The sequence below is a fragment of the Carica papaya genome, chromosome 1 (assembly GCF_054855325.1).
Source record: "Carica papaya isolate Zhongbai chromosome 1, ASM5485532v1, whole genome shotgun sequence".
In the NCBI taxonomy this organism is placed as follows: Eukaryota; Viridiplantae; Streptophyta; class Magnoliopsida; order Brassicales; family Caricaceae; genus Carica; species Carica papaya.
Window position 1 is genome coordinate 29,915,104 of NC_142309.1, and position 25,480 is coordinate 29,940,583.

Here is a 25,480-nt window from a genome sequence, read left to right on the forward strand (position 1 = left end):
TCATCTGAGGTCTTCAATTAATACGCGGGTAATTTTCGTTCTCTTTTTACCCATCAGGCATCAATCACGTAAAAGGCAATAAAAATCCTGGTCATGATGCAGTTTTGGTCTGCCAAATGTACGGTTAGGATTTATATGACGAAGAAGAGGAAACATCCATTATGGTGTTTCTGGACCGCACCGTAGGAGAGCACGACGCAGTACTGTCAACAACTCCAGGAGACAAGTTGGGTATAAACATGCAGGGACCAAGACAAAAGGCAGGAAAGGAAACTGGGTGCGCGTTTTGAGACCTGAGAGAGAATTTTCTTCTTCCTTCTTCCTTCTTCAATTCGATTATCAAGTAAAGAAATTTCTCTCCCTAGAAGAAAATTAGTGGGTAAGTTTTGCTTTCTAGAATAGTGGATGATTTTGTTAATTAATCTAAAAGTTGTCATTTTAGCAACTGGGTCCGTCGAATATTGTTATGTTCAGATTCTTGAATTTGGTTAAAAATCCTCTCAACCATCTGATTATATTTTTTATTGGGTCAATATTTTCTTCATCTGGGTCTGGGTTGTTTGTTTCCCTTACTTTGTGTTTGTCTCTGTTTCTTTTTCTTATTGGTTTGTTGCTTTTCAACCATACCTAACCTCACAGTCTCAATATATATATATATATATATATATTATTTTTAATGAAAAGCCATCTGAAACGGGTATATTTACCTTTGTTTTTAATTTGTCATCTTATACAAGGTCAAACATAAGGGTTTCTTCTCCATTCTCCAATTCATTCCCTTCTGTTTTCTGTTCAATTGCGGGATTTGATAGCTGATATGATCTTTGCTACTTTCTCTTCAACCCCTTTTGTTTGATCGGGTATATAATTCTTGATTTCTATCTTGACAAACCTGCACAGGTTCTTGTCTTTGGTGGGATTAATGGCCTGGAGCTGATCATTTGAATGCTTTATTTCTAGTTTATTAATTTATCGGTTTGGTTTGCATGGATCAGATGTATTCGTATTTGTTTTAACCTAAACCGTTGGCTTTCATGCTTTAATTCTGGCTTCTTGGATGTCTCATGTTTTCTATTTTTTTTTTTTCCTATAGAAAAGTTATATACTGCTTGAATCTGATGTTTTCCTCCTTGTCAAACTGATAAACATCGAATGATATTTTCATTTACGTTATTTTAATATGTCAAAACGTTAGCTAGTTTCAGATGGATCTATCCTTCAAATGTGTTTTTCTTTTTCTGTTGGCAGAATTAGCTGCTTGTTTAAACATAATTAGGCACCAACTGGCACATGGTGAAGGGTGCTGCTAAACATAAAGTTGTGGGCAGCAGGTCTCTGGTGAGTTGGGTTTTCTTTTCCTTTTACTCATTGTGGTCAACAAAAGGATGGGGGGAGGGAGACAATCAGGAACCAAATCTTTTCAGTGTAGAAACAAGCTAACAACGAATATCTTGACGATTTCTACTTTTTCCTATTTCGTGTTTACTTATTCTCGCATTTCTTACTTTAACAACGAGTAAACACCATTCAAGATCCAACTGAATCCTTAATGTTACTGCCACTCTATCTTGCTGTTCACGGAATACATGTTATTAATTTGTGGTTTCAAGTTATAGTAACAGTCTAATGCCGATAAAAAATATTAGTCTGGCACTAAACTGATTATTTTGCCGGATTTAGACACAAAACATTTAATATATGCAAAGTAGTGAAGAAGTGGGGAGATGGAAAATGGGATGATGATAGAATTTCTAATCAAATTAGATCCTTTAAGATTAGGCATGTAGATATAATAAACAAAAAATCTTTCTGCTTTAAGCTTATTCAAGTAAGTGCAAACTTACGTGTTCCTTATTCTCTTAATTCCAGTAACTGTCGATTTCATTATTTTCACTTTGTCTCTGAACATGGGAGCATAAAGGAGCAATATTGGCAGAGTAGCCTCCTAGCTCTTAACTGAATATGTTTTCGATGACTGTTGTCACCTTGTAGGAGATAAACAAACAATAACACTACTCTTGGTTCTATTCTCAATTCATTATCATTTACGACCTTTAATTTCATATTATTCTGAACATATAGAATTGCAACATGTTTTTTGTTTGATCTAAGCTCACCTTGAATTCTTTATGGTGAGAATTAAAGTCCCACTTCAATCCATAGGAATTGAATTCTTGTTCCCAATGGATTCAGGGTGGGGATGGTTGAGATAAAGCACATAAATTATCTTTTAATTCTACATGTTAAGACTAATATGAAATATGGAGGTACGAATTAAGTGGAAATGAAAGGGTAACTGAGCCAAACACAAGCTGAATTTTTGCCATATTTCGTCCACAGAAGTTTCATAATGTACTATATTTTAAGTGCATTCTGTGAACAAAAGACAATTTATAGTGACGAATATGTTGTTTCATGAAATGACTAATCTTTTCAACCCTTGACAGCCACAAGTTTTTGTATGGGACAATGAACTAACAGATTTGAGAATCACCATCTAAGGAGCTCTAGACATGAACTCTAACCTGTTAATGGTACTTGAGCTTTATGACTGGAATAGGTGAGAAAAGAAGTTGCGGAGATAAGAAGAGAGAGAACAGAGCTAGGTCGAGAGAGAAAGAGAGAAAGTGTCATGTGTTATTAAGTCTGCAAAAAATTGTTCTCGATTTTCTCCTACAATTTATTTATAGTTGATTTAGTATGCTACTAACTGATGCCTTTCAACCGCCACAACCACAACAGTTTCAACAGATCATGTTCAACTACTAACTGATAATATGTTGTTGGTAAACCTTTAAGGGTTTACTGACACATCATTAAGGAATAGAAACTTCAGCAGAATCAGATTCCATTGTCCTCTTCGCATAATTGCTCTTCTGATCAAAGTCCTATATCACTTGCCAAATTAAAGACATCCATTTTCTTCCACTAACATCTTGCATGAGCTTAGATGACTTAACAAATAGAATTTTTTCATTCAGATCTATTTGGAAGATACGAGCAATTTTTTTATTAGCATCTCTCAGATGTTAGGGCATCTTGTTCGTCTCTATTATTATGCACCCTACTAAAAGGATATCTCATTTTGTTGGTTCTTCTGGATTGATCATATGCAACAAACTCTTTAACTATTCTAAATGACGAAGCTTAATTTCAAGGATAGCTTGGATCCATACTTATTCACTCAGATATGTAATATTGAACTAATTGCTTAAACAAAATGCCCTCTCTGTGTGACCGATACTTTTTTGAAATAAAAAGTATGATATGTATTAATAATTAAGCACCAAGGGGAATGCCAACCTATGTACAAATATATTTACTTATCAGCTAGGATATCAATAAGGTCTCCTGTCATCAATATTTACATGCACATTTATACACGCTTCAACATATACGCTTGTGGACACACCCATCTCTGCTTGCACAAGCTTGAAGTGATTGGTTTACCTAATTGTTTTCGTTCTGCAACTCGGTTGCTGATGGTTTACATGGATGTTTTCTTCCAGCAGTTTTATTTGCTAACAATTTCCTCATGTTATTCTCTCATTGCCATGTTGTGATTGTCCTGCAAACCTCAAATGACAAGGACTGAAACACTTTGACAAATAACATTCTACTACTGCCTGTGAAAAACAAACAAAAAACGATTGGTTTAGCACTTCTATCTAGTTAACAAACTCAGTTCTAACCTAAGTGATTTTGATACAGGATTCTTATTGTGAACCAGCCTTTGTGAAGGATTGGTCAAGAAAAAGAGGAACCATGTCTTTGGTCAGGTCTGCAGAGCCATCTGCCACATCATACAGGAATCCGAAACTCTACTCGCTAAAGGGAAGCACGGATAACACTGGCTCATCCAATCAAATCTTCAATGCGGAGAGGCAAATGAGCACTTGCATGTCAAATTCTTACTCGAGTGAGAGTTACGAAAAGTACTTCCTTGAATCACCAACTGAAGAACTGATACATCCATCTACTTCTGCCATCTCAGGGAATTCGTGTCCCCAGCAAGATGCCTCCACTTACCAGCAGAGAGCTAGTCTGTGTTCCTCCATGGCCATTCAAAACTCATTTGATACTTCTTTTACATCCAGGAGACCTTATGATGGCTATCAAGAAAATCTTGGACCAGATTACCTGGAAAATCAAAATCTGGATCCAGTTGACTATGATGAAGATACAATGAGGCTAAAGCTTCAAGAACTGGAGAGGGCACTACTTGATGATATTGATGTTGATGAAGATGATGAAATGTTTGGCAGTGGTCAGAGCATGGAAATTGAAAGTGAATGGTCTGACCCAATTCAAAATACTTTGCTTCACGACTCACCCAAGGAGTCCTCATCCGCAGACTCCAACCTCAGTAGTATAAGCAGCACCAAAGAAGTAACACAGATATCATGTAGGACTCCAAAGGAATTGCTTATTGATTGTGCTAGTGCATTATCAGATGGAAATAGAGATGAAGCCTCAGCAATAATCAATGAACTCCAGCAAATTGTCTCAATTCAAGGAGATCCTCCACAGAGGATTGCAGCATATATGATGGAAGGCCTTGCTGCAAGAATGGCTGCCTCCGGGAAGTTCCTTTACAAAGCTTTAAAATGTAAAGAGCCTCCATCATCTGATAGGCTTGCAGCCATGCAGATCCTCTTTGAGGTGTGCCCTTGTTTTAAATTTGGATTTATGGCAGCAAATGGTGCAATCATTGAGGCACTTAAAGGTGAGAAAAGAGTTCACATAATAGACTTTGACATAAATCAAGGTAGTCAATACATAACATTGATACAAACATTAGCTACTCTGCCTGGCAAACTGCCCCGCCTTAGGTTAACAGGAGTTGATGACCCTGAATCTGTTCAGCGTCCTGTTGGCGGCCTTAAAATAATCGGACTAAGGCTTGAGAAGCTTGCCGAAGCTCTTGGTGTCTCCTTTGAGTTTCAAGCAGTGCCTTCGAAGACTTCTCTTGTCACTCCATTGATGCTGGATTGCAGGCCTGGGGAAGTATTGGTGGTTAACTTTGCATTTCAGCTGCATCACATGCCTGATGAAAGTGTTTCAACAGTAAATGAGCGAGACCAGCTTCTTCGGATGGTCAAAAGCTTGAACCCGAAACTTGTAACGGTTGTCGAGCAAGATGTGAACACTAATACCTCCCCCTTCTTCCCAAGATTTATTGAAGCATACAATTATTACTCTGCTGTGTTTGAGTCTCTGGACGCGACTCTCCCAAGAGAGAGTCAAGACAGGATGAATGTTGAAAGGCAATGTCTGGCACGGGACATAGTTAACATTGTTGCGTGTGAAGGAGAGGAGAGAATAGAACGGTACGAGGTCGCTGGAAAGTGGAGAGCAAGGATGATGATGGCCGGATTTAACTCGCGTCCAATGAGTTTAGATGTCATTAATATGATACGGAATGTTATAAGGCAGCAGTATTGCGATAGGTATAAACTGAAAGAGAATCAAGCTGCCCTTCACTTTGGATGGGAAGACAAGAGTTTGATAGTTGCTTCAGCTTGGAGGTAAAAGGTTTTATTTGGTAGCTTCTGCCATTGGCATAACGACGCACCTTGAGGTTGCTGTAACTATTTGGTTTTTTTTTTGTGTGGAATCAAGGATGCTTTGCTTAGTTTAACATGTAAGTGGATTACAATGACTTTTTTCAATTCTCTGCAGATGAACGATTTAGTATTTTCCAATTATCTAACATTTATGAATGTCATTTGGTTCGATTGCATGGGCAACTAATTCTTAAACCGATTACAATACCAAGAAACCTAATCTGATTACCAGATCTTATTGGCCAGGATGATGAGATTTTTTTTTTTTTTTTTTTCTAAAAGAAAAAAAATACTGGGTTTTATTTTCTTATTAGAGCTCTTACTACTTTCCTGCTAATACAAAATTAAAAAATATAATTTTTATGCCACTGCAATCTTAATAATTTCAAAACTATTTTAAAGCAATCTTTTATTTTATTATCATTTTGTCAATCCCTCAATTTCTCTTATTTTATTATTGTTCAATTTTTAGTTTTTTATTTCTCCCAAGAAATTAGTAATAGGAGGTTATGGTAGGTTCTGATTTCTTTATTACTATTATTTTTTAAAATTCTTTACACTAATTTAGCAATTGAATCGTTTTTATTAATGCTGCTGTTATAATTTTTTATCTAAATGTTCTTATATATTTGATAGTGATCTCTAAATATATAAATCAAGTGGAGAATTAACGAAAAAGTTTTTGGGGGAAATTAATGTAAAATTATGTTAGAATTGGTACATATGTCTAACTTCATTAATGAAATTTATATTTCCTTAAAAAATTACAGAACCTGAAAACTTATTAGAATCAACAAGAGCTACTTATACAAATTTGACCCTATGCCAGTTTAAACTGCATAGGCTTTTGTAAGATACCGAAGAGTACCAGTTGTCTCTGTAATCTCCTATGTGAATAATAAAACTTTTCAGGGAACTAAAGAATCATGCTCGTTTCAAAATTGCAAGGCCAATATCATTTAATCAAGCTAAGCTATCCATGTAACAGGCGAATAAAACAAAATAATGAAACTGTTTATATAAGACAACTTTAGCATGTGCTTATTGCTTAACACTTACAAAACACAAAGCTACTTCAGCTTGGGCCTGAAGCTCTTCCAAGACCTTTACGATTTTCTCACGGCACATGCTAGTTTCACTTTGCTCTCTCAGCATTTTCCTTATCCTTCATCCGTGCATAAGAAGAAAGAAGGATTAGAAAATGATAAGACTAACTGGAGATTCACAGGTGTAACTAGACCAGAACGAAAATATCACATGACTAATTGGAGACTTGTCCAAAGAATTCTCCCTAACACAGTTCATCATAACTAACCAGAAAAGAAAAAAGAAAATGGTTCAAACTGACAAATGCACCGGCATTTGCTCAATAATTTGAATTATGGCCAGGAAATTTTAACATCTTAAGTATCCAATTTGCAGCTTACTCATTCTATCAGCAAGCATCCCTTTTCAGTTTAATCGTAAACCAGAATGCATAATGTGACATACCTATGAACAGTGGCTGTGTCGCCATGCCCGGTGCAGATAATAAGCATGGCATTAGTTGGTAGTGCATCGTAGAGACTACAAACCCTAGCATTCAAGCGAGTAAGGATCTCCTTTAGTTCAGCGGGAATGTTATATTCGTTGCCTCTTCTGTTGGCAGGTTTCTTACTGCATGTAAGTTCCGATATCATCCTAGCAAGTTTTTCATTCAACTTCTCCATGTCCTCTGCTTGTTTCTTGAAATAAGAATTCAATTCTGAAAATTGGGTCCAGACAAACTGTGCCCGCTGACTCTTCGCCTATAAAATCAATGAATGCAACAAGACTAGTAAGAATTGGTCATTAAAGAAGCGGAAGAATGTGCTAATACGAACAACAAACAATTTACTCTACCTCAATTTTGGCCCTGGAAAGAGCTTCATCATCAGATGACACAGGAATTGCATGGGATAATTCACCAGCATACCGCTTCACAATGGATACATCATCAATGAAAGAAGACATTTTTCCAAAGTCATTCAAAACTGAGAGGAGCTTCCTCCGCGTAAATGATGGAGGTGAACCGAAATCAGGGCCTGACAAAAAATTGCATGATGAACAAATATATTATTTTACATTAACAAACATAAAGGAAATTATTGACAAAGAAAAAGAATTAAAGGAAGAATTACAGTGAAGAAAACCGACGTTACTTACAGATTTTAGCATAAAAAAAGTGTATTATAGAAGTTCTTAACCATATTATTTTCAAAAGACTAGGTTTTATTTAAAAAACAAAAAAAAAAAAATCAAAAGACTAGGTTCCAGACATAGACACTATGTCAACTACTAGTGCTGGAAAATTAGGGTCCAGATCAACTGCTAGACATGTCTACCAAAAACATAATGATAATTAATACTGCAATTAAGAGAGTGTGGAAGATAACAAAGGACAAAGAACGTAATAGTGTCCCTTCAACATTGAGATTGCAACAATATGGAAATTTCCAAGATCAACAAGTAGAAGAAAGGTTTCTTTTAGGTGAAGACGGAATATCTGGGAGATGCTTCTCATGTTGTCAGAAGTTTGCATCACCAAGTTTCCTAGACAATTAAGTCGCTAATTTTGACCAACTGTTTTACAAAAAATGAAGATGGGAAGAGAAGAGTAAACTGGGATGAGGATTTTTGTACATAACTGAATATTTAATAAATCATTGGAAGTTGCCTTTCTAATTCCTTCTTCTATCCATTTCCCTCCCTCACTTTCTTTGTAGAGATTAGTTCTCCATTTAATTTATGCTTGAAATCTTCCTATGTTGATTTCCAGTAAAGTTTAATTGAGTGGAAACACAAAAACTGAGTGCTGAACTAACTAAATTTCCAGTATATTGTGGTGCAAATGGTACACCATTAATTCGTAGAAATGAATCACTTACCATTTTTAATCTTTAATAGTGCTAACTCCATTGCAGCTCTTGCATCCTCAATGCTGTCGTGTCCAGACCCTGACTGCTGTATCTCCTTACAAAGAAATCTCTTGGCCAGAACTCGAAGAGCAGTTTTATGAGACCCTCCACGGGGATGCTTGTATAATACAGCAGTATCAATTACCAACTCATGAAAGATTTTCAATGCTGACAGATCATTCTCCAAGGAATGCCCAACTAAGATGGTCTCTTTGTTTACCAGCTTTAAGAACTCTTCCTGAATACAGGAAGCAACTGTAAATAAATAAGACTATAACATTACAACATGAAATTTGAGTCCAAGCCTGTTGAAGCATTGAAGCAACAGTACACAACCGCGGCTGACATCAATGAGCAAAAAAAAATAATTGCTTAAAAAGGAAATAATGGCACACCTGAATATCTTGAAGACTTGTTGTCACCCCATCTAACATCTCTGATGTGATTCCGCTAAACCTGAACAATTCATCATGATGATTTTTCTCAGATAAAAATGAGGAGAGGGAAAGGGAGGCAAGGGATTTCATGAGCTGGTTAGTTATCCTAAATCAGCATAAAGCAAAGACCAAAGAAGTTGAGTATGAAAATTCAAACACATGCATAATAGTTAAATAGAATAAACTGGTGGTCAAAATAGTTCTAATAAAATTTCTATATCAATTGATAGACTATGAAAATTGATCCCACAAACACCAAAAGAACATGAATAAAGAGTATGATTTTGTACAGACTAGAAAATTCTGTGGAGAAGGAAATTGTTGGTCAGCTGCATGTGGAAAAGAAAACTGTTGGAAAGCTGCATATCCAACCTATTAGCATAAAATCTATATTGTCCTAATTTGACTATAATCCGTAGCTTTTCTAAATCAGTGGGATTCCTATCTTCTAGGCCTATGTTTTTAGGAAAGTCATAATTCTCCTTTGAGCGTACATGCTGTGGAAATACCTTGGATATTGTTCATAACAACCAAAATTTTTTCTCTCTGTTTCCCTCACATTCTATTTGAAACAAAATGGCAAAGATCCTTACACCAAAAAACTGATGTTGCATAATGGTACACTTCTTTTTCTTTCACGTCTAAGGAATCACCCCTTTATACCATGCCAAACAGATAAAATCACTAGTGATAAAATAAATCAATTGCTTACGCAGAAATTCCTTTTAAATTTGGACCATCCAAGTAGAGCACTATTTAGAGCATGAGCATATTAAGAAAATAGATTTGCATAAATCCCAGCAGTTTGCATAGTCTGAGTGAAATCTCGACCTCAACATATGTTCAGGTGGGGGGAAGAGGTATAAACAAAGGGAGAGGAAAGGAAACAGAGCATGCCACCAGCATAGTCATTAATATATAATAACTACTACTCCAAGACCAAGATGCAGACTGCTTAAAGCTCAGTTACAAAGGTTTCAATATCATTCTATCTTGCACTGTGCATAAAGATGATATTTGTTAATGTGATAAAATGTTGCGATGCCACCAGGAGTCTGATGACAGTTGAAAAATATTTACCTTGTATTGTAATCAATGATGGAGTTTGAAGGTTTTACCAATTTATCCAACACAACCTGTGTAAAGCAATTCAAAGCCCAGTTAAAATGCAAAAAGAAATGTAGGGATGATTTATGTACAATAAAATTTTAACTCATCAATCTTAGAAATTATCCAAAATCTTAACTAATATTACCACTAAAATGTCATCAAAATTTTCAAAATGCAATGTCAGAGAAGACTGAAATTTAGTTTTGTATTTGGACCTTAAAAAAAACAGTTATATGATGTTCTAGTGAAATTATAGAGGTATATTGGTGGGAGAATCGGAAGCAAAGTAGATAATTCAATCACTTCTACTATTTGTACATTCATTTCTTTTTCTCTCAAATCTTCTCTCCTCTTATTTCTGTACAAATTTAGGGGACTCCTTTTATAAGGAAAAGGCACACCTCCCTTCCCAGTTGTGCCATCTTTCCAACAACAAAACCTGGGATGAAGAAGACTCCATTTGGACTCAGTCCAAACTCATTATATTATTGATTCACAATAATTATTTTTGACCCATAACATGCGTACTCATAAAGCAAATAAGTATGCAGATGAATCTCATTTACGCAGCAAAATCGAACTAAAATGAATTGATAGAGATGCAACTTCATGCCCCCAACCCTCCTCCTTTCCAGCCTAAAACTAATAAACATCCTCCTTTGCACTTGGAAAACTAGAATATAGTTATGTAGAATGAACCTGCCACCTTCAGAGCCCACTTTTCCCTTCCCTTTTCTAGTCTAAAGAAAATTAAAACGGAAATCCATTTTTTGAGAGAAATAGATAAAGCTATGTTAAACTGAAAATCCACTTCTTTTGGCAAACTAGCATAAAATTATATGCAGCATACCTGTCCTTTTATATCCACTAATGTGAGTCTCGTCAACTCGAAGCCCTCAGTTGTGATACACTATCAAACAGAAAAATTTTCCAAGGTTACATAAGCAGAGGGAACCAAGCAGAAAAAGAATATTAGAATACCAGAATAGACATTCCAACAAGAAGCGTTCTAAAAGAAGTCATTGAAAACTGCAAAACCTAAAGAATAATCAACTTGCAAAATAGAAGCAAACCGATTTTGACTTTGTATTTAGAGAGGATAATCTTTCTTTGCAGGAATCAGAAATGATTCTGAAAAGGGGGATTTGTACTGGGATATTTAACCAAGTTGAGAAATGCACCTAACCAGACCGGTAGGTTAAACATGCTGACGTTAAAAAAGACATAACGAGTTGAAATTATAACAAGTGTTAAGAGAATAACACACCGAACTTAGGGCAAAGTATCCTTTTGATCCTTTGTGATTTGCCCAATCACAGTCCAACTTGTGGTTTTTTTTTAAATATTTTGTGGTTTGATTTTCTTTTTTATTAGGTTATGTAAATTGTTAACTTTAGAAGACATCTGAGAATATCTACAAGTGTGTGACCTTCTAAACACAACCATATGAAAATTTAAGGCTAAAATAAAAATATATATAAGATAATAGCTTTAGAACCCAATTTATTTATAAAAAAAATTAGCTTTAGACACTAATGATTTTGTGTAAACCATATGTTACTAAACTTTCAAAAAAAAAAAACACAAAGTTTGCAATAAAATTAAGTCATATTCAAGTGAATTGTAATTTATATAACTTATTTAAGAGACAAAAGCATGCAATAGAACACTAATTCAAACAAAAATCCTGATATTATTACAGACTAGAGTATTAGAAGGCCAGAAGTTAATAAAACATCAAAGTGCAGGACCTCAACAGTACATCCTTTTTGATGACTTGATATTCAATATCCACTCTCTGAAACAACACTCTCCACTGAAAAACATTTGCATGATCAGCATTTTGCCTCTTTAAATTTATACCATTTACTCAGTAGAATCCAGATGATGAAATGCCACTTTTTTAAAATGAAGGATGCAAATGATTTAATATCAGAAAGCTAGAATAATGTCATACCAATCTCTCTCAACAGTTTGCAAACTTAAAAAGTCAGGAAGTAATATGACCATTTCAATAATGATGCATGAGTTGAAGGCTAGCCAATAAAAAATTCATGGATATCTCCATGGACATACCATCTCGCAATCAAGAGCCAATATTTCATTGAGAGAACCTGAAGGAGCAGGCATAGTAGAAAGACAATCTGCAAATAACCAAAAGAATCAAGAACTATGACAATTAACTAAAATATCAACAAAGTTCATATGAGAAGGAAAACATAACAAAATGCAAGGGATTCTATTACTTGATTGATTGCGACAATATCCATTGTCTTCCAATTCTTTTGCTGTAAGTGTGTAATATGTAATGGGAAATGGAAGATCCTTCAGGAGTTCCATAGAGGACGAATTATAAGTAAGAGAACCGGACGTATCTGCAAAAGGAAGATACAATGTATTACTCCAACATGGAAAGTTCTCAAAATTTTCAGGTTATGTTGATCAATCCATTGTATTATGCAATGCGGACATTTGTAAGAAATTAACATGAAATTTAGATAACACATTCTGTTAGACTTATAAGGCATCATCACAAGGACCATTGTTTGTGCCGCCCAAACTGAGTGTCAGAAAACAAGGTATAGCAAAATACTTTAGAGCAGAAGAGATCAACAAACCAAAAAACAAGGTCCATACATATAATTTATTCACGAGACACGACAACGAAAAACTTAAGTCCATGGTGAAGATGTCAATGAGACATAAATTTGAAGAAATGAAGATATGATGATAGCTAAGACTGATGGACCAAGAAGATTGACAATTAAACCCAAGTAGTATGCCATTTGCAGTTTGTTGCATGGGTTTAAAATTTTTTAATTGATTATAAACTAATATACCATGGATAAGATGTTAACAATTCCACTTAACGTTGTAAATTAAATTATTACAATATTAGAAGAAATTAGAAAATAGAAAGAAATTTAAGTTAGATCATCTTAATTAATTGATTCTAAAATTTAGAAATATATTATTCTTTTTAATTTTCCTAAATTAAGTATATTTATTTTTTTTGAAATATCTAAATAAAGTATATTTATATATATATATATATATATTATCTACTAATCAATTTACACATACCCTATAATCTAAAATTAAGATTATTTAAAACAAAATAAAATTGTATGAAATTGTCTTGCAAAGAAGCAACGGATAAGCGATATGTACCTGTTAGTTTTTACTTGAGCAGTGACCTTCTCTTTTTCAATTTTTTATTCATTGGTCCATATATCAGCAAAATCTTTAATATATATCAAACACCTTTTTCTTCTGTTTTTTAATACATGGGAACCACATCTCTATAGGCAATGATATAAAACTACTTGCACAGCACCAAAAAAGAAAAACAAAAACTTTCCCTACTTCCTCCATCCATAGTTTGGATTCAACCTCAATGCATGTATTCATTAGCAACAGAGCAGTCATCACAATTTAGAAGAACAAATTTTCAACAAAAAAGAACACAATAAAACAGCAAGAATAAAATTTTATACTGTCAGCGCTGGAGTTCGCATCTATGAGGGCTGACCAGGTCTTCTCCAGGATTGATTAGTTCTTGGTTTCAACTTTCCACCATTACCATAGGGGCTCCTCTCACTTTCTTAAATCCTCAGGAGAGTTTAGGTAACATGGCCTTCTTCCAATTCTCTTTTTTTTTTTTTTTTTTTTGAGATAAAAGAGAAAGAATATTATTATACATAAAGGTACTAATGGGGTACCATCCGAGAACAAAATAATTACAAGTCGATCAAGTGGTATATGACAGTTCCAATATCTTCCCAATCTAATATGTCATGACTTAACAAAATAGAACCAAAAATATAAAACCATCTATTCTTAATGTTTACAATATTAGTTTCAATATCCTCAAAAACCCTTGCATTCATTTCCTTCCATACAACCCAAAAAATGCTTCTTCCCATTCTCATTCATTTTGGTTATGGGAAGTTTGTGACGGATGACTTGCCGAGCCAGATCTTTTCCAAGGGCTATGGAGGAGACAGGGAAAAATGAGCAGGTTTTGTCTCCCTCTTCCTCATTCACAAGTCTCTCCTTTTTGTTGAAATTGAAAGGACGCTCTTCTCTGTAAATCAGATGCTCATTGCTTTGCTTCCAAGTGGTATCTAGTTTTACAATCAACACAGAAGAATCATAGATGGTTCCTAAAGGTGATGGGGGCCCCGTTGATACGAGTTTGCTCATATTTTAGGGTGTTAGGCAGTTTCTTTTTTCATCAAATATCTAGGGCTGCCTTTGGGTGTAAAAAGAAGGAAAAGGGATCCTATTATTACTACTTAGGAGAGCAGGCCTGTAGTTTAGAAAAAAAAGATATCTATCAAAAGTAGGTAGTTTGTAGTTAAACCTGTTAAGGGTATCCTCTTAAACCTCCCCCTTTTATTCCTTAAATTCCTATCCCTTGCAATGTTGCTAATTTTCTTGAGCAACAGAAGTAGAGAAGAAATCCAATATAGTGAAGTGGGACTCAACCAAGTGTCAGATTTTAGCTGAAGGCTTGGGCATCCAATCATTTCCTCCTTTAAGTAAGCTATGCAAGCCAAATGGTTGTGGAGATTCCGCATGAGTAGTGAAAAACTCTGACCAGAGGTGATTCAAGATAGATATGGTCTCATGAAAGAGAGCTGAATTTCAGGGACTATCAGGGGATGCCTATGGCTTGAGTTTATGGAAACAGATCAAGATAAATTGGCCTAATCAGGCAGGTTAATCCATTTTGAATGCTAACAACCTGTCAAAGGCTTTATCTTTTGGTTTGGCCTCCTTTAAAATCTGGTTTCCCTGTCATCTATTGTTAGTAGGCATTCTTTTGCCCAAAATGGGAGAGGCTTGCTAGCGCATTTCTAACACAAAAATCTTAGTGATTAGGAGATTGTGAACAATAAAAGTCTAATTGATGCCCTTGAAGCTTCATTGAAGTAAAGGATATCCCAATGTGAAAGCTTAGCAAGAACGGCATCTTCTCTACAAAATCATGCCACTTTTCCACATTGAGAAAGACTAAATCCTAGATATTTTTAAGAGGAAAAGATCAACTAAATCCTAGATTTTACCTCCGAAACAAATTTAGAAACATAAGGCCACCCCTTACATCATTTTCTTTGTGGGCAGTGCTTGGAGTTGCATTCCCACTATCAAAAACGTAAGTGCCTGATGTTTTCATGACATAATGAACTTTCTACCATCTTTGCTTACAGTCCTTTAAAGGGATAATATTTGGGACTCAGCTATTAGTCCCTTGGGTACTAAATGGGCAGGGAGTAGATCCATCTAGTATGAGTTGATCATATGTGGGCAATATTCACAACCACAACTTCAATACCCTCATGCTCTCTTCTCATCTATCTAGACAAGAGGACCATTGCTTCTAGTTTTTTGGTAGCTTTGGAGGTTCCAGACCTCAAGTAATTTGCTTGAAGTTTGTCCTCTCCCTCATGGAGAAGAACTTGGGAAATTCATTGATTTTATAAGATTCCACCCTTCAATATCCTTCTGTTTTGTGCATGGGCAGCACACCTAGTGACTGTTTAATGCATCCTTTATCTTCTTTCTCAAAAAAAAAAAAAAAAAAAGAAAAGAAATACAATTGATGTACTTCGCATCCCTCATTTAAGCACAAAAATGCCTGCAAAGCATATATATGGGGGTGTATGGTTGGACAATACAGTATAAAAAAGTTTGACTAGCAGACAACTAATAAAATTGTAGTGCAAGGACAATAGCTACTCTTCTACATATAAGATGAATTAAGGATCAAGACATAAGAACTGGATGACTTAGCATGCTAGGATCATAGATTAGTCAAAAACCTTTCTCAGATGTCTCAACTGATTTCTTTATTAAATCAATTGCATTCCTTTTCCTTTTTGTCTTGCATGTTAGGAGGGCATCAATTGTCTGCATCCCATCTGATATGCAGCTAGCATAGAGAAAACCAAAGATAAAAATCCGTTATAATTGTGCTATCGCTAAAAATTTTAAACACTTCTAGATTTGCAAAATAAGAGAAAAGAAAACTACAACAGTACCAACCTAAGACCCAATAATGCCCTTGGATTGCCGCAGCATTCTTTAAAACCAGCAAGTATTTTGGCCTGTGATAAGTACAAAGCTGCATCCAGTCCAGGGACATAAAGCATGACAACTTTTGGTATTAGAGGCTTGTTCTGCAAACAACATGAATTTCTCTTCAGTTAATCTACTTAACGAAACACATACACAACATTTTTTTTTAAACAAATACACAACATATGTGCATATGTAATGTAGCTGACAAGTAAATTTCATTTATTTGTTAAAAGGGTTTAATGGATCACATACAAAGATATAAAAATAATGCAAAATGGAGTAGCAATATACTACTTAAATAGATTAGAAAGTATAATTCTATAAAATTTGACATTACTATAGTATCAAGAGTCTATTATTATAGTTTTAATAACTTTAGGAGTAGTATTCCTTCTTTACTAATTTTTTTGTTTCTTAGCTTAATCTTTTTAGTAAAGTAACATTTAGAAAGCCCTATAGATATTTTATGATTTCACTTATTGAGATAGTATTCAGTTATTCAATAAAATATTCTGAGAATTTTACAATTTCCTAGTCGTGCAATACAATCAAACCCTTAAGTGTGATACTTAAGAGATGTCTAAGAAACCCTAATGTAATGTCTAGATTTTTATCTTCATTTGCCCTACATTGAAAATTATAGTAGAGTGGACACCTTGCCCGAAGTATCTAATACAACAGTAAATCGTTCATAAGTTCAAAGCCCTTAAGAACTGATACAAAAAGATAGAAAGATGTAACAAAAAAGACATGTTGCTGTATGAGCCTACAAACACAAATTTCTATTGTATATAGAAGTTGCCCCATCTGCTACATGACTAATTTGGGTTTCACCTGACACATGCAAGTAAAACATAAGTGAAAAGGAGTAACGAATAAAGAGGAATGTCATTCACCTTAATAAAAACCCAAGAAGGCATGAATCCTTCAGCAAGCACCCAAGTTACAAGTCTTTGAATATCCTTTTTGAGCATGAAAACCAAACAATTAGTTTCTTAGAAATTTGAAGTAGTCAGTAAAGATTAGGAGATATAATTCATCGAGAAACCTACTTCCAAATTCAAAGTTGAATTAGCTTCTGGCATCTTAAAAACAATCTCCGCCTTTGCCTGCAAGAGTAAATCATGTCAATACATTACATAAACCATCACAGTTCACCAAATACAAAAACTCCAAACACTAACTTAATTAAGAGGTGAATATTTACTTTCATCTTTTCCAAGCTAGATAAAATTAATATTTAATCAGTTTTCTTTTATCAGAGTTCTAAATAAAAGGTTCACTAGGATGGTAACACGCTATAATCATCAGCAAGAACCTTTCAACGAGTTCTATTATTATATGAGATTAAAATTTTAACAAAGCCTACCGTAGTACCATGGATCATAAACTGGGGTGAGAGCAAAAGGGATAGCTTGATTGAAAGATGAAGTTATGTTAACAAAACCGGTGAAAAATGCTTTTAAACCTTCACTACATCCCATACCACTATTTATCACACTTCCTGTGCATTTTATTCTCTGCAAACAAACAACACCTGAGCGTCCATATAATCTGAAAGCTTAGACGAATTACATTAAAAAAACAGCTATAATTATCTTTTAAAAAGAAGCTAATAGCATAACCCAAAATTGTGTCCTTTTACTCAGAAGAGATTGAAACCCGTTTAAAAGTTCCGAAATTTAAGTTGCGAGTAATTCACAAGAAGAGTAACACTCAAACGCTAGTAATAAATAATTGGAAAAACAGATGGAAGTGCAAGGAAATATAGACATTGCATTAGTTTTTGAGGGGGAAAAAAGTACTTGGGGTCCATAGACATCGAAGAAATGTTTGCGGCCCTTCGACCTATCTTCCTCGCTAGCTGCAGGTTCGGTTTTGCACGATGACATTGCGAATTTCTTTGCTGTTTTTCCAAAATAGTATATAGCAATTCTCTTAATTTCAACTCAAACGGATCGGCCAAGACAAGCCATGAGAGGAGGTAGGTTATCGGGTTATTTTATGCTTGAGCGGCCGCTTGGAGGAGCCTCAATGATATAAGATAGGTGATAAAAGAAGGGTATGCCAAACCGGGAGAGAAGTTTGGGAGATTTAAGAGTGAATTAGAGAGGGCGACTCAGCTCGCGAGTGAGGGTTTGATTTGGATGGTAACAGTCAGTGGAACCGGCAGAACAAGGAGGAGAAATAGAGAAAGAATAGTTTTGAAGGTGAGTAATTGTATACCAAAAATATGAGGGAAGATTTGCTGGATTAGGTTTTCAGTAGAGGTAAACGTTTCAGGGAAAAAGAAAACACGGAAAGAGATGGTGTTTCAGCAATGGAGTTTTTGGATGCTGCTGTGAAGCGGAGAAGGAGACTGACTGGCCATTGACGAAAGAAAATGCATGAGAGCGAAAACAGCGAGACGGGTTCTTATAAGGGTTATGACTGGGCCACGACGGCCTGACAAGTGACCCGGCCCGCGCCTAAGGGTGGATTAGAAGTAATTTTTTAAGGTAAATATTATGTTATACAAATAAAATTATAAAACGAATACAGATTAATTATTATAATTATTTTAAATAATATTTGAAATTTTCTTGGTTCTAATCATTTAAATTAATATAAAAAATTTTATTTTGAAGTAATTTTTATTTATTTTAATATAAATATTAATTTTAAAATAAAAATTATTTGCGTTTTTTATAATTAAAAAATTGTTAATAATAAATTAATATTGTATTTTTATTTTAAAAATATTAAATTAAAAACAATAGAATAGTGTTTGAAAATTATGCTCATATCTTTACTTACACATTCAGTCCAAGTAGCTTCTTTTTACCTCTTAATTTACAAGTCATAGATCCGGGCTTTGTCTGCCGAGGTGAGCTTAATGCAAGCTCTTACATTCTTTTATAAGTCACTGAGAATTCTTCATTGCTTCTGATTCTAGTGCAGAAACAATCTTGCCCTCATCCTCTTTCAATCCCATCCAGAAAATTCATTAGCTTAGGAACAAGTTTCCCATCAGTTGCAGCTCCAAGATTCTTTCTTTCTTTCTTGGCATGCCCCGAATTGCCTTGCTCTTTGGGTTTTCTCACACTTCCAGGAACAGGCAATTACAGTTTTGCATTGTTCGACAGCAAAGAGACATGGTTGATGTTTTCATAAACTGGAATCTCCAGTTTTTCTCTAAACATGCTGAACATAGATGACAATGAGGCTCTTGGTGATCTCGTCTTGTGATGATCTTTATCTTGTGTGAGGATTCTGGTTTTGCAGTAATAAACTCATGGAGTTGTCTGCTTGGAAATTTGAAACACTGAAAACCAAATTCTTTATCCGTAATGTAGAGGAGGCTGGTTGTCTTGCTGTTGGATAAAAGGGTGCTGTAGCAGCTGTGGAGCTGTAGGGCGTACGGATGGGTCTCTCTGCAGGCAGAGTTTTATGAAATTCTGGGCATTTTCAGAAAGATAACTTGGGATTTCAGGATATTCTTTGCTGTTTGCAATTCTAAATATTGCAGCGACCTGTTTCCATGAAACTATATTAGAATTTTGCTACTAACAAGAATATGTAGAAGAAGAAGAAGAAGAAGAAGAAGATAGTATATGATTACCCCTTCGAATTGGTTCCATGGAGGCTTGGATGTTGCCATTTCAACAACTGTGCAGCCTAAGCTCCAGATATCAACAGCTAGAGCACTGTTGCCATTTGTATTCATAATAACCTGCCCACATGAAATCAAACATCACTTCTTTGGAAACAATATGCAGACACAAAAGAGTAAAGATTTGGTAGAGAGGAAATAATAATACCTCAGGTGCCATCCAATAAGGACTTCCTTTAAAAGATATCCCTGAAGAACACCAACTTATCTAAATTTTAACATATATAAAATCAGAAATATGTTAGTCAAATACTATGAAGAACACACAAAACAAAAAAAACAAAATTGATCAACAAAGAAGAGAAACATATACATTTTTAGCCATTCCAAAGTCTGCAAGCTTAATTTCACCATTGGGATCTACCAGAATGTTGGCCCCTTTGATGTCTCTGCCATGTCAAACTCATCTCTTCTTAATGTGTTTGGAATTAGATATAAGCAATTCAAATTACATATACATATACACACCTGTGCACAGTATTCCTTCCATGCAAGTAAGCTATGCCTGAAATAATTTGTCTGGTATAACTCCGAATAACGGGTTCCTCAAAGGGACCATATTCACTGAGGAGTTTGTGGATTGAACCCCCAGAGACATACTCCAAATACACTGACAGTTTATCTTCATCCTGCATCAGCTAATCAGATAGGCTGAAGGATATGATAGATTGAGAATGGGGTTATTGAGTTTACCAGCTTGCTTCCATAGTATTGAACTATATTGGGATGTTGCAGTTCACTAAGCAATAAGATTTCCTGATAAAACATACACGTTCAACATTGGTAATTTTCATTTTATGTAATTGACTTGTGTTTGTTCCAAGTAAAATAAGACGAGACGCAGTACCTGGTTCAGTTGCTTGAGACATTCTTTTGAGGACTTATCATCAAGAGCTATGGTGACTTCCTTTATCGCACACATCTGTCCACTTTCACTGTCTCCACACAAAGCACAAGGTCTGGGTCTAATTTTATACATATAAATGTAGAATGTTTGTGGAGAAGAAGAACATGGTTACCTGTTGAATCCAGCATAGACATGGCCAAATGTCCCTCTTCCTAGAAGCTTACCCTTCTTCCATTTTGAGCTTTGTATAGGTGTAATGGGAGGCAGAGGAAGGGGATGGCATGGATGCCTCATGTTTTCATTCTTTGTATTTGGAGACTCCACTTGGTGTTGGACACAAGAAGCTTTTGATCCAGGACTTGAACCTGTTGACCCTGCATTGCTCTTGCTTTCTTCAACAGCCCTGAAATAACCAGACAGCTTAACTATTTGAGCAAGTAAAAACAGAAGCAGAAACCCAACAAAATACTGGCCTCCAACTTTATGAGTGAAAATCTAAACTGAGCCTAGTGTTTGATGAAAACCAAGGGGAAACTACATGTGGGTGGGAAGGCATGAGAGGCAAGAATTAAGCGCGAGACAATAACCTTCAGACAAGGATAAGTATCAGAAAAGAAAAAAAAAGTACCTGAAAAAACCAAAATCCCCATAATCAGAAGAGGAACCTGATGAGCTTTGACTAGAAACCGAGACTGTTTCGCGATCCAGTTGCATTGATAGCTTGCAGGAACCAGAAGGCCGAGGCAGAGGATAAGCTTTCTTCTCAGAACAACTCTTATTTGCTACTTCGAAATCAGAATCCGACAACACAGAACACCCTTTAATGGAAATGGAAGAAAGCTTTGAATTTTGACAAGGTTGAGGTAGCAGAATAGATTCATCAAAACTCCAGGGTTTGTCTCTGATTGTTTTCTTCTTGTCTTGTATGTAATGAGGGTGGAAATGATCCTGTTGAGACGCTCTGTTATACTTCGTTATCCACCAAGAAGCCATTGTTGAGACATAGACAAGAATCGCAGAAGACAAGAGTAATTCTCTCTTTTTAAGTCAAAGTTGTTATCTTCACCGGACTTCATCTTCCCATTTTAACAGTCTTGTCTTCTACATATATAAAGATGCGCGTGCATGGCTGTACGACTGACCTGTTGTTTGTTATGTGCAGCATGAGCAATGGTGTGGACCTTGTTGTGGTTGTAGTGTCTCAATCAGCCAAGCAATTTGCAGACACTACAATTCTCAAATAATTAAAATAATAATAATAGTAATTTTAATTATTATTTATTTTTCTTAAAAATTTTTAATTTATAAAACCATTTAAAAATTATAATTTGATTATATTTTTTTAATACAAATAAATTATGAACCTCCCATTATGATCTTAATTTAAATGAATTTCAGTCAAGTACTCGCGATTTTTTACGATAATATTTGGTATTAAAATCATATATTTTTTTTTATATATGAAAAAAAAAATTAAATTAAAATTCTGATAATTATATATATAATCTAAAAAAAATTGTATTAAATTAGAATTTTATTTAATTTTTTATATAATGTCATCATAAAAGACTATTCATAATTTAGCATTTCTGAAAAACAATGATAGTCAACCATATATATATATATATTACATAGACTTGGGTGGGTCCTTGGGATGCCTCCATTGACTTCTTTGGTCACAAAACTTTGTGATTTTCTTGAGATATTTGGATTATCGAACTGCCCCAGTATATATATATATATATATAATTTAATACAATTTAATTCGGTTTGGCCGTAAATTGACTGCTAAATTATTGACTAATTATTAATATTCCATATAATGGAATTTCTTTTCGTATTTTTTTTAATTTTTAGACTTAATATGAGAGCAAATAATATTATTATTATTTTTTTACTAAAAAGAATGAAATAAAATGCTCTCTTACAACCTACTCGAGCCAACTTGACCGGCTGTTGACAAGTTTGGTATAATTGGGTCACAAAATGTATTGACATATTTATGTTTCTTGTTCATTCGATGTGGGAATTGTGACCCACCAAATGGGTCTATGAAATTTAATGAGAGCATGTTAAGTTCGGCCCCCACATCCATGGAAATTCTACATTGCACCACCACATAATTATGATGTGTATATGTGTATCTAATAATAAATAATCAAGCAATAAAATAATAATTAAATTGATAATTATAATAGTAACAATATTGGGTTAGTAATTAAAATATTCAAATTAAAATCACGCATGGTTATAAGAGGAAAGGAAAAGCAGATGAAGCCCAGTAAGAAAAAAGTAAAGCAGGGGGAAAAAAGATGAAGCCCAGCCCAAGCCGCAACAAAACAACGTCGTTTCACCCTGTTTCAGAATATAAAAAGAGGAGCGCGAAACAACGTCGTTTCACTCATTTAGTTAAACGACGCCGATTTAACGAACGAGAAAAGACGAGGCAGATTTTGAGTACGGTGGCGCTAGGCGCAATATTAACTTCCTTCATTAACAGGACACTCTCCTCCATCATCTCTCACAACCGAGTCTTTCGCACAAATCCTTTCTTGCATCTTTCTTTATTCACAGTCTATCTGTCTTGCGGCTCCCACTGTGTAACTCTTGTTTGAATAAAGAAATGGCCTCAAGAAGGAGAGTTGAGCTTCGACTCAGTGTCTTTCCTCAAAACCAAACTCTTCCTGCATCAAGAATATATCTTGATGTTCGCATAGACAGAGATCATAATACTGTATATCGTGATTCCGCCGGAATAGAGACTCTCGTGGATACCCGGCGATCTCCTGAACATCGTGTTTTTTCGTTCTATGTTCCACTTGTAGATGAATTTGACCATCTGGGACCGTACATTTTCCATGAGCTTTTCGCCGTCTTTAGGGAAGACGAATTCTGTAATTTCTTGACCCACCAAATTTTAAGCTTCTTGATCCTAAATCCATCGGTTTTAGAAGATTGTAGTTCTTTCTCTACCCTTGCGTATGTTACTGTTACTTTCACGCTAGTTATTGAGGACGGTGGTCCCGGAAATAACAATGGTGTCTCGGCAAGTTTTCTTTGTTGGCTTAGAAGGGAGAGGAGACTGCACAGTGATAACAGTAAAATAGGAGAAGGTGTAGACTGCTCGATATGTCTCCAACGATTATCAGGCGGTGAGGAGCTTATCGATCTGCCGTGTCGTCACCTCTTCCATGAATCTTGCATCATTCGGTGGTTGGCGAACCACAACACCTGTCCGCTCTGCCGTGAAGTATTTGACACTGATTAACATCGTTTGCCGTCCATGCTCGCCGTTCGACCAAGTTTCCTTTTGTAGGCAATGAAATTGAAGATGTGCTATAATCTCCAACCATGGTCCGGAAATTAAGAGCATATGATGTTGAAACGTAAACCCAGTCCTTGACTTTTAGAAATGTAAAGTTGCTCATTTGAATTTCACTGTTGGACAGTGTTTGGGGTTTGTATTCCCACTATAAGCAATACGAATAAAAGGAGGTTGCATCATCAGTAACTGGTACCTAATGCCTTCATGAAATGAACGCTCTAACAATCGCTCTAACGATCTTGAACCTCGATGTGCGTAGCAATAAAGATTTTGCCCAAGGATCCATTGCCGGTCTTGCGGCCAAGCTGGTCTTTACCACCAACGATGGCTTCCATGTCCGCGATAAATTAACCGGACCAAATCACGCAAGAGGATCTTGGGTTTTTACTGTTTATCTAGAACTTCTTTTTGTTGAAACTAAAGCAAAGAAATTTGATAGATTAAAGAAGAAAACTGATTTTTGTCTCTGGCCGGCTCTGCTTTCTAATATATATAACCAGAGAGAGAGAGGGAGGGAGAGGGAGAGAGAGAGAGAGAGAGAGAGAAAGAATGTTTCTTCTTCTTGAAAAGAGAAGAGAGCGGAGAAAGGCAAAGGTGCAAGGTAATAGGTAAAATATATAATCCAAATTTCATAAGGTTTTCACTGTTTATCTATAATTTTTTTTTTCTTAAAATTAAAAAGAAAAGATTTGATAGATTAAGTAACTAAAATATATAATCCAAATTTCACATAAAATAGTAATAAGACATTGTAACGGTCCCGGAACTTTAAATGAAATATATGTATTAAAAATGTTAAATGCGGAAGCGGAATAAAAATTTTGATTAACATCCCTTACACAGTAACCAAAACATACTCAAAACATGAATGAACAAACTAATTAAAAGAAATACTCGAAATAAAAAAAAAATTATAAAGTCTTTAGGCGTCTCCTTCGCCGTCTTCCTGTGGAACGGGCTCGGGAACAACGTCTTCCTGATCTGAAATGGTTAAATAAGGAATGAGCTACACCAGCCCAGTAAAGACATTACACTATCTCACCGCCACGAAAGTAAAGGTGGGTAGAAAACAAAAATGACCAATGGAGCATAATTTATAACAAATTCATTTATCAGTAATAAAATCTTTTACTATCCACTTACCTCGGCGAGATCTATGAAAACAACATATGAAAACAATAACTTTATAATATCATGAAATCATACACACTTTATAACATAACATATATCACACCTTTACATTTTAATCATCAGGAAACAGATTTCCTCTTTTACCAGCCTACTAGTATCCTTGGGGATCCATAGGGGGTCCCCTCTACACGTGAACCAGTAACATTTACAACCTAATTCCAGGACCGTCCCCATACCCCGTCCGGTATGGGCACCAAAATCATAAACCTCAATACCCCGTCCGGTATGGGCGCCAAAACACATTAGGTCTCCATACCCCGTCCGGTATGAGAGACTACATTCCCGGTAGAGTTCCCTACGGACCCGATCCGTCCACCATCTCCCACGA

The 25,480-nt window shown here is 35.4% G+C and overlaps 4 protein-coding genes across 7 annotated transcripts; 2 read left to right on the forward strand and 2 right to left on the reverse strand.

The window, feature by feature from the left end:
* Positions 1-162: 162 nt before the first annotated feature.
* SCL1 (SCARECROW-like 1) lies at positions 163-5,736 on the forward strand. 4 transcript variants are annotated; one of them, XM_088210446.1, is made up of 3 exons: positions 164-379; positions 1,249-1,338; positions 3,712-5,736. In XM_088210446.1, exons 2-3 carry the CDS (start codon positions 1,291-1,293, stop codon positions 5,530-5,532), a joined length of 1,869 nt encoding a protein of 622 aa, XP_088066572.1. In that variant the 5' UTR covers positions 164-379; positions 1,249-1,290; the 3' UTR covers positions 5,533-5,736. The 4 variants fall into 4 exon arrangements, with proteins under 4 accessions (XP_088066574.1, XP_088066572.1, XP_088066575.1 ...); XM_088210447.1 differs by lacking the exon at positions 164-379 and adding an exon at positions 427-860; XM_088210448.1 differs by lacking the exon at positions 1,249-1,338 and having other exon boundaries at positions 163-379.
* A 764-nt stretch (positions 5,737-6,500) lies between these two features.
* LOC110818035 (Polynucleotidyl transferase, ribonuclease H-like superfamily protein) lies at positions 6,501-18,535 on the reverse strand. The gene is made up of 14 exons (XM_088210450.1): positions 17,943-18,535; positions 17,190-17,246; positions 17,034-17,099; positions 16,102-16,235; positions 15,879-15,988; positions 12,297-12,425; positions 12,127-12,194; positions 10,901-10,960; positions 10,021-10,076; positions 8,899-8,959; positions 8,474-8,741; positions 7,449-7,630; positions 7,059-7,354; positions 6,501-6,732 (listed from the first exon to the last, which is right to left on the reverse strand). Exons 1-14 carry the CDS (start codon positions 18,027-18,029, stop codon positions 6,609-6,611), a joined length of 1,698 nt encoding a protein of 565 aa, XP_088066576.1. The 5' UTR covers positions 18,030-18,535; the 3' UTR covers positions 6,501-6,608.
* On the reverse strand, positions 17,189-21,735 carry LOC110818034 (mitogen-activated protein kinase kinase kinase 3-like). Its single transcript, XM_088210451.1, has 10 exons — positions 21,265-21,735; positions 20,809-21,039; positions 20,637-20,724; positions 20,483-20,545; positions 20,258-20,418; positions 20,103-20,178; positions 19,938-19,997; positions 19,739-19,849; positions 18,962-19,649; positions 17,189-17,657 (listed from the first exon to the last, which is right to left on the reverse strand). Exons 1-9 carry the CDS (start codon positions 21,627-21,629, stop codon positions 19,458-19,460), a joined length of 1,347 nt encoding a protein of 448 aa, XP_088066577.1. The 5' UTR covers positions 21,630-21,735; the 3' UTR covers positions 17,189-17,657; positions 18,962-19,457.
* A 1,524-nt stretch (positions 21,736-23,259) lies between these two features.
* LOC148270546 (uncharacterized) lies at positions 23,260-23,904 on the forward strand. The gene has a single exon (XM_088221459.1). The coding sequence runs from the start codon at positions 23,260-23,262 to the stop codon at positions 23,902-23,904; it is 645 nt and encodes a 214-aa protein (XP_088077585.1).
* Positions 23,905-25,480: the final 1,576 nt, after the last annotated feature.